Raw genomic sequence first — 8,971 nt, 5'->3', positions numbered from 1 at the left:
TTATGTTTAAATCGATAAATTTGAACATGTCGCGAAAGAGCTTTCCGTCAGCTTTCCGGAAATGCTGGTTTCATTGACGTGCCATGAAAACCAATTGAGATATTTCAGTTGGAAAAATTTGAAAATTTGGCCGATCATTGGTCGATCACGTTACATGGGAAACGGTCAATTGGAGGCGAGTCGGCGGCGCGGGACGATGTCGTTCGTGCATGCGCTGCGAACATTTGTGACGGAATCGCTTCAGGATGCCGATGGCCCAATGTTGGCCCACTTGTGCGATACATTTCAATTGGACTCGGCAATATTTCCGACCAAGACGGACGTGTTGCGGAGTGTTGTCGACTTGGTTGTCAAAGACCGCGACACAGCACTTGGTACGTCGGACGGGATGTGCTTTTGCTTCGACTGTGGCATGGGGCTAACATGCTTCAGGGCGATTTGTGGCGTGGAAGCAAGAGCTGGACGCGGGGGGGTCGCCCTCCACGGACGCTGTTGTCCTGGCAAAGAACGCCAACTTGACCAACGCGTTTCTACCTATTGATACAACGTCGCCGCGGAGACCGAATCATGCCACCGCCGCCGCGGCGCCTCCCCCGGGATCAAAGCGCATTTTTGATTTCGTTTTGGATCGAGAGATGGCTGCGCTGGGTGACGAGCTCATGCGGCTCGAGGCTGCGTACAAGGAGGCGGAGCGAGGGCTGCATCATGGTAGCATCAGCTACGATAAAATCAAGCGGTTTTTGCAAACCCTGACGCAGGTAAACGAGATGATGCGGTTCGTCAGGAAACCTCACATGTGCTTTAGTTGCGGGCCAACGACGACCAGTTTCGAATCCTCCTTCTGGAGAAGAATCAAAACTTGCGCGCGGACAACGCCCGCCTGTTCAAGCTCGAGGCCCATACTCGCGAACAGCTCGAACTTTTTGTCGACGGGTGTGCTCGGCTCCGGGGCAAGCACGACGCGATGGTCGAAAACGTAATGCCCACCCCCTCCTTGTCGTCCTGTTCTGCGCGACCTCATCTCTGCCGCTCCTAGTTTAGCCGCGTGGGCGCGGCAGACGCAGCGGCGCACGAGCTCATCATGCAGCTGTATGGTGGCGAGTGCGCATTCACCCAGGTCGTTTCGAATGATTCGAATATCGCCACGAGCTCGCTCCATCTCATGCTTCAACAGGCGCTGACAACCACATTACAATTCAAGTGCCAGCGACTAGCAGACACAGAAGCCGCGCTGCGCAACGCCCATGCGACAATCAATACACTCGAAACAAAACTCGAGCATCAGCAAACAACCATCGACGAGATGCATCGGAAGTGGGACGCTGCTGCGAAGGACGCGCTGTGTGCCAAAATTCAGCTGCGCCGGTGCCGGAAGCGAATGCGCGATACCGACAGCCTCGCCTTCGACGCACGAATTTTACGTGGACGCGCGATGGACTTTCAACACATGGTAACACTGCGTTGTTGAATCGTGTGTCCATCCCTTTAGCTGACAGCGAGCCGTTGTGGCGTTGAATCCGTTCTGCAGGTGTGCGACTTGATGGGCATGGGGCATGTGCAAGCGGCAGCATTCCAAGATGCCAAAGGAGCTTTCGTCAAGAGCGCGGATCGAACCTCGATTGCGTGGCGTGCTTTGCGGTATTTGACGGCAGTTGCGTCGCCCACAGTCGACGGTCCCTCGTCGCTCCAGCACACGCCGTCAAAGGGCCCACACAGCATTGAGTTTTCAACTCGCGATGACAGACCGTTTCCAGCCATTGTAATGCCGCCCAAACGAAAGCGGGACGTGCGCATGGACCTGCCGGTGGTTGTTTTTCTTGGGGGCGGGGCTTACATCTCGTCTGTGGTCCATCGGCTCTGTGTGCAGTTTGGGTATTCGTCCCTGGACGTGGAAGCGTGGCGAGGCGATACAGCCGGTACCCCCGAAGTCAGCCACAACGGTGCGGACCCTGGCAGCGACACTGAAATGGGGGAAATCCCGATGGCCCACGAGCGCCTTGCCTGGGCAATTCAAGCGTCTGGAAGTGTGCTCGTGTACAACTGGCCCCGCATCCAACCAGGCGACGTCACCCGGCTCATTCAACACGGCGCGAACGTGAAAATGGTGCTGGATTTGGGCGGCGCCGACTCGACCACCACTGCTGCCTTGGCAACTTCGTGTGCCTTGTACCGCAGGCTTCCGATGAACACATCACCGCTCCATGTCGACCAAATCGTGCACGACACAGCACTTGTGTGGCATGCGTACCAGGATACGATGTACTCTTGCATTGGCATCAAGTGGGATGCAGCCACCATCGTGATGAACGAACGGTGTGCCATGATGCGGGAAGAGCTCTCGCAGCGCATGGTCGTAGAGTGGGGCAAGCACTTGGCGATTTTGGCCGAGAAGAAGGCTGCAGCGGACGCCAAGGCAAAGCTCCAAACCTCGACCAAGGCCAACAGCACAAAGCGGCCACCATCTAACAACAGAACGTCGACGCCGAACCAGAAAACCAAGCCCGGCACACCTTCTCGTGGAGCTGCCGCAAGTGGCCGAGCAACATCTGGCAAGTCCAAACCACAACCAAACAGCGCGAGCCCCGGAAAATCCTCCACCCAACCATCGACGAAAAGCTCCCCTGTGAAGAGGTCACCAGCGACACCTGCCAAGAAGAAATGAACGTCTTTGGCGATGACGGTTCTGTCCAGTCAATGTCCCATGTCAGGCCATCCATCGAGAGCGGCTGCGGCAAGCCGACAGGTCGTTGAAACGAATCGAGCAATCCTATGCATGGGAGCTTGCAAATCCATCACCTAGAGCAACCAAAGCCACCCTGTGATGCAAGAAGTTGGAGTGAATTAATGGCGGCGTTGTCGACGCTCTAGCGTGGATGTGTTGCGTTGGCATCGGCAATGCATCTACGATGGGAAGCCGCATGTCAGCAAGAACTTAAAGTCGTACAAGCATGCAAATACCGCAACAAATCTTGGTGGATGGTGCCCTGTCCATTCGAGACGACAATGTGACGGGTATGCAGAGTGAACGGAGCGCCCGTCGAGTCCGAGACGTGGCCCCCAGCTTCCGACACGAGCAACGAGCCAGCAGCGACGTCCCACGAGTTCAAATCCAGCTCGTAAAAGCCCTACGACAAGAACTACGATGAAACGTGAGCAAGAGGCAGCGAGGTTTGTACCGTTTGACGGCCACAGCTGGTCCAGGCCAGCTCCAACGCGGCGGCGCCTTGCAGACGCAGCCCGCGGCATGTGCGTGAGAACAAAGCAATCACGTCAAGCATGGGCAATCGAACACTGGGTTTGGTCCCAATTCCAAATCCCACCAGCGCCTGCGAGAACGTCTGCTCGTTTTGACTAACGTGGATCGCAACGTCGTTCAAATACGCGCCATGGCCGCGCAGTGCGCTGAAGAGCTCGTCGCGATACGGATCATATATCACGCCAACGACGACCACCCCTTCCAACGCGACCGCGATCGACACGACGCTGGCTGGACGCGTGTGGACGAAGTTGGTCGTGCCGTCGATTGGGTCGACCACCCACAGCCACTGCGTCCCGTCCATCGACTGAATGGCAGCTTTCGACGCATCGCTTCCTGCATCCACGTCTTCTTCGCCCAGCATGCGGTGCGTCGGGTGCTTGGCTGCGATCTGGGCGGCAATAATTTCCTGGCATTGCTTGTCGACCACCGTGACCAAGTCATCCTTGTTGCTCTTCGACGCGGCGGCCGCGCTCACGGATCCCAAATGAGCCCGCATGTGCTTTCCAGCAAGTCGGGCCGCCTCCTTCGCCGTTGCCAGGACTTCCCAGTACACCGTTGTTGACGCCATGATCCCGTTCGAGATGCTTGCTGTCCGTTGAGCAGTCCCATGGAAAACCTCTGAAACCAAATATCTGTCTAAGGAGAGGTTCAAACGTTGAGTCGCGCCAGCGCATGGGAAGCGGCACCAGCCACGCTATCCATTCCCGCACGCCGCGATGGCCGTCAAGAGCGATTGAAAGGGCCATGCATTATCATGCAGTTCGGCAGAGCGCCATGTAGGATGTCATGGATGGTGGCTGGATGACCGATGTTGGCTTGGAAAGTTTCCGAAACATCCCAATACCGTGATGGGCCAAGCAGCGCGTTGTCAACCGTCCAGGCAGCAATGATTAGCATTTACCTAGTGAGTCTGATGTCTCTTCACCCAGCGCAGCGCTTCCAGGCGGATACACTGTTCCCGCTTGCTGTGTCACTGCTTCAAAGGCTCGAGATAACGCAAGGGAATGCGCCGCACATCATGGCAGAGGTCGGATTTCTAGGCATTGTGTCGCGGGATTTTCAGTAGGTGCATGTGCGGATGATGCAGCTGCCGTCATGTCAGCGGAGGGACTGGGGCCCCCGTCTTGCGCTTGAACTGGCATGTACTTTCAAGCCCACGTGCTTGCAACCTCATTCACAACTTAACACAATGGAGGGGGTGGCATCCCGACATTGTGATGCCAAGGACGAAGAGGCCGTTCAACATTGAATCGGTCCTTCCATTCGATCCTCCAGAAATTTCTTGCACGATCAATCTCTCATCTCTTGCGCATCCTTCCCAGCCTCCAACACCTTGTCTTTTCCAGCGCTGGTTGGCGCGTCGGCTCTTCACAGAGCAGTGCTCGAACGGCAGGTGATACCAGCGGTGAAGAATGCCCTTCAACTTGCCATATTTTCGCCGCGCGCCTTGTTTGGGCTCGCAGACGAGGTAAAGAAATGGAGTCTGGTTCACTCTCAAAGCGGCAAGTCGCCGGGGCAGCTACGCTGGACGGCCGATACGGGCCATGGAATGCACCGACTGGCAAACGTTCTCGTCCGCATGCTGCTGGCACAAGTCTTGATGGCGACGCAGTCCTGGCCGATTGCACCCCGGTTGGAGACATCGTTTTCCTGTACATGTCGTTCAAAGCCGTCGTTCGAGGCAGGGGTGGCATGTAGTATACCTCCGCCGTGCGCCCAGCAGCGTCCATGTCGAAGGGCCGTTTTGGTGCATGTGGGCGAGTTACACGGCTTCCCACCACCGTGGCTCCAGCAGAGCCCTCGCGCTTTGGTGCGATTCGAGCAGCCGTGGACAGTGCATGCCCGAGAGCCTCCGTGCGTCCAGCATAGGCCGTCGTGCTTGGCGCCGTTCGGACAAGTGTCCACCTTACATCGCGCCCCTCCCTTTATGGATACGTGTTAGAATGGTGCCTCGATAGCCATGGCGTACCCCGTGGCTGATGCACAGCTTTCGACTGACCGCGACATTGCCACAGCCATCCACTTTGCATGTTCGTATCCTCGGGGAGAGCGACCGCTTGGTCGATTGCCGCGACGCCGCCGTCATGCATCTTGAACAGAGCCACTGCCCGGGCGGCGACTGGTATGCGATAGGGATCGGGCCGTGCAGAAGGTACCGGATCGAGAATTTTGGACTTGCCACACGTGGGGGGACCGAAGTCGGCATCATCTGGCAAAATGCTATCTGCCCGAGTTTCCTCGGACACTCTGGAATGTGGTGCATAGAAAACCGATCGATCGAGATGTTCACGCGTTTATGTTTGGTGTGTGTCGTGAGGGCGTCGCATGCGATGGCGTACAGATCTGGGAGCATTCGACGCACATCAAAACGAATGCGTGGGTCGTTTCGTTGTCGACCTTGCAACCGTGCATGGCGTAGGCTGGGCTTTGCCGATGGTCGCGCGTGGGAGTCGAGGGAAACGTGCTGCGATGGAGCGCACAGACCACAGACGACAAGGTGGTATTGCTCGTCCCCTCCCCTCCTCTCGGCCTCGCGAATCACGCGTACATGGCTTCGAATTCGAATGTCATCCTTCCGCAAAACCTGGTTTCCACTGGACGGGTGTACACTACGTGTGACAGTCCTCTGGACTTGGGAAAGGTGCGCAGGCTCGTATTCGCCCGATATCATTTGGACACAGAAAAGCGACTCAAAGCGACCTCCCTTGTCGGCGAAAAGTGGGCACGTCGCCCCCCCGTTCGATCTTGGCGCATCCCAACATGCGCAGCCTGCCGGCGGGACGAACGGGGCCCGGCCCATCCCAATCTCAGGGCGACGTAGCAATCAGCGAAATTGCGTAAAATTGAATAATGGGGCGCCGTACTGTAGTCACAAATCGCGGCAAGTCCAGCGCGACCCGTCGGCGTAGAACGAGCCATGTCGCACTCGACCGTCGCGGCGTTCGCTGTTGTGTTGGGAAGGTGTTTGGTCCATTACATGCATATCGAGAACAGTGAGGATGAAAATGGATGGGTGCTGCGATGGCATCCCGCGCAGAGAGTCGTCCACGATCGTCTATTCGAACACGGTTGCACTGTTTCAAGACATGTCGAACCGTGTCTATTCAGAGTCGTCGGTGGGGGTCGAAAAGTGAAATCCAACGATGGTCAGGCCTTCTCGAAAATAAAAGCGATGGGCATTTGAGCGCTGGACGCCCGAATCCAAGATCACGTGCGTCGTGTGCCGTCGCGCGGCTTCCTGCTTGAGCCACGTCAAGAGAGTTCGGCCCACGCCCTGGCTTCGCCTCGCCGACGTCGTGACCAAGTCGTCCACGTACAGCTTGCGCCCGCTGAATGTATCGCGATACACATGAAAGAGCGCGATCCCGACGACCGCATTGTTGGCGTCCATGGCCACCACGAGCTCGCCGTGGTCTTGAAAGATTCCGGCTAGTTGGTCCAAATATGCTGCGTCGAGCTGGGGGCGCAGCTCGCGGTGGACAGGTTCAGCGCGAAGGAGCAATTCGCGGTTCGCATCCGTCACTTCCGTGATGTGTTTGACTTGGAGCATCGTAGCAGGGTCGAACGAGTTGTGGACGTCGTGCATGGAATCGTCGTCACCCAACTTCGTCAAAACAAGTCGATCAACCGAGGTGCAAACGTCCAACTACACCTGGCCATGGTCAAATCCATACATTGTGGCAATAAAAACGCGGATTCACTTGGGTCACTCGACCAGACCAACATTCTGCACTTTCGCTGCCTGACAAAGTGTCGGATCACTCGTGTTCCAAGGGGCCAGCCCAGTAGTTCCGGGGGGGTGCGCAGCGACGTGTAGTTTGGGGGAAGGCCGTCGGCTTCATGGCATGTATCGCAATTATATCGGAGGGGGTGGGGGCTTACGACCGTGCGATGGTGCGAATTGTTGCCAACAAGGTTGCCCTTGTTCATCGGCGTGCTCTTGTTTGACGTGGAGGCGATTCACGTTCGAATTCCTGTGTTTGGCTGTGTTGAATCCGTGCATGCTTTGCCGTGGAGCCATCAATGTCAAATGATGCTGGCCCTGATCGAATGCACCTTGCTTCGAGGGAATCGCTTGCCGAGATGTCTAAACACAAGTCGGGTGTGTTTGCCAGCATTGTTCCCACCCTCCGTGGGCTATGGCCAAACCGCAGAGCCGTTTTGGTGCATTCAAGCTCCAGGCACAGCTTTCTGGGCCATAAGCAAGTTCAACTCTCGCCCCCTTGGTGGCAAGGTCCGAGAGAGCCCTTGATTGTGGCACAGTTCTGCCATGAATAGCCATGACCCCACGGTATGTTGTACGTTGCAGATGATAGGAAAGGGAGGACTGGGCCAGTGTCACCGCACGCAGTCTGAAGCTAACGATAGCCCGCATCTACTTCTTCATCGTGAAAAAGTTGGTTTAACCGGGTTTTGTGCGGTGTAGCACCTCAGCCGCTCCCAGCTACCTCGTCAGCCTCATACGCCCACGATCTCTGGTCACATCTATTGCGCATGCACCAGCATGATTCCTGTGGTGAATGCTATCTGGAGCACCATCCACCGTTCGACAACGGGAATAGTTTGCATCAACTGACGTGGCACGACAAACAACTACATTCATCTCATTCCCCCATCAAAGGGGAAGGCAGAGCTTTTGCTGACTCAGTTGACTTGACTGGCGCGGACGGGGAAGTGCGACCAGCTCTGTCATCCCCCCACGCTACGTTACGCAATTCAACCTATCTCGGCGTGTGGTCCTGTCGAAGTCACCGACGTCGTCCGCATCTCGCCCCAAACCTCCATTGCCCGTCGCAAAGAAACGAGTCCATTGCCGAAATCCAGTCGGCGCGCGCCAACGTTCAACAAATAGGTGTGTGCAGAGCACGGGCAGTCCTCCAGCCTCTCTCTCTCTCTCCTACCGTCCATCTCTCTTTCCCGCCGTTCGATTTCGAATGCCACTCCATTCCGCAGCGGACCCAAACGCCGACGTGAACGACCCCACGGCATCAGAACACGGGGCTCGTTGTAGCTGCTGCGCTTTGTCAGGCCAATTGCAGCTGTGATGTTGGGCTTACGTGGGACAACGTGAAAGTGGACGCCATGTTGCATGGAGACTGTCGAGTGCCAAGGCTCGCCTTTTGACCTGTCAAAGTGCCAACTCTCCGTTTTGTAGGATCGCGTTCGGGGATATCTCGCGACCGTCACAAAGAAACGAGACCTGGGAGGAATCACCCGGCAGTGTACCCCCAGATCCAAACGAGGGGCGGAGTGGACTGCAAAGAAGGGCTACGTTCGGGTCGAGTCCCCATCGTGCTCCAGGCAAGTCATTGTAACGTATACAAGTCAACAAGTGTCCCAAAGCGTGTGGTGCGCTCCTTCGCTAGGTAATCAACGCTGCACGCAGGCATACCTGGAGCGCGACGTGATAGATCTCAGCCCTCCATTCGTAACGTCATGTTTCTCGCCCCCCCACCAGTTCTTTGTGAAGGAAAACCAGCGCCATGACGTGCACTTTGACGCTCCTCAGCAGTTGCTTCCGTTTGATGTGCTTGGCTTCAATGCCATCAAAATACATGTTGCCACAAAAATGGTGTGGGGAGGCGCGAAACAAGTTTTTGCTGGGCGATACCACCATTTGGTTTGGGTTTTCTGGTCGATGGGCGAATGATGCATGGACCGCGTTCCCGTTAAATGATGCTTGCCCTACAGCTCACAGCAGAGTGTACACAG

The 8,971-nt window shown here is 56.4% G+C and overlaps 3 protein-coding genes across 3 annotated transcripts; 1 reads left to right on the top strand and 2 right to left on the bottom strand.

Moving 5' to 3' along the window:
* Window positions 1-196: 196 nt before the first annotated feature.
* H310_07782 (hypothetical protein) lies at window positions 197-2,662 on the top strand (the record flags this gene model as incomplete). Its single annotated transcript, XM_008873276.1, has 5 exons — window positions 197-374; window positions 433-758; window positions 806-976; window positions 1,037-1,450; window positions 1,529-2,662. 5 exons carry the CDS (start codon window positions 197-199, stop codon window positions 2,660-2,662), a joined length of 2,223 nt encoding a protein of 740 aa, XP_008871498.1.
* Window positions 2,663-2,864: 202 nt separating this feature from the next.
* On the bottom strand, window positions 2,865-3,827 carry H310_07781 (hypothetical protein; the record flags this gene model as incomplete). Its single annotated transcript, XM_008873275.1, has 3 exons — window positions 2,865-2,901; window positions 2,959-3,125; window positions 3,177-3,827. 3 exons carry the CDS (start codon window positions 3,825-3,827, stop codon window positions 2,865-2,867), a joined length of 855 nt encoding a protein of 284 aa, XP_008871497.1.
* A 2,378-nt stretch (window positions 3,828-6,205) lies between these two features.
* Window positions 6,206-6,891, bottom strand: H310_07780 (hypothetical protein). The gene has a single exon (XM_008873274.1). The coding sequence runs from the start codon at window positions 6,843-6,845 to the stop codon at window positions 6,360-6,362; it is 486 nt and encodes a 161-aa protein (XP_008871496.1). The 5' UTR covers window positions 6,846-6,891; the 3' UTR covers window positions 6,206-6,359.
* Window positions 6,892-8,971: the final 2,080 nt, after the last annotated feature.

This window comes from Aphanomyces invadans (assembly GCF_000520115.1).
Source record: "Aphanomyces invadans strain NJM9701 unplaced genomic scaffold supercont1.15, whole genome shotgun sequence".
Taxonomy (NCBI): Eukaryota; Oomycota; class Saprolegniomycetes; order Saprolegniales; family Verrucalvaceae; genus Aphanomyces; species Aphanomyces invadans.
Note: the sequence above shows the minus strand (reverse complement) of the source record. Positions and strands in the feature narration are given on the sequence as shown.

Excerpts from the sequence above, each read along its gene's own strand:
- H310_07780 (XM_008873274.1), bottom strand. The coding sequence starts at position 6,845 with ATGCACGACGTCCACAACTCGTTCGACCCTGCTACGATGCTCCAAGTC.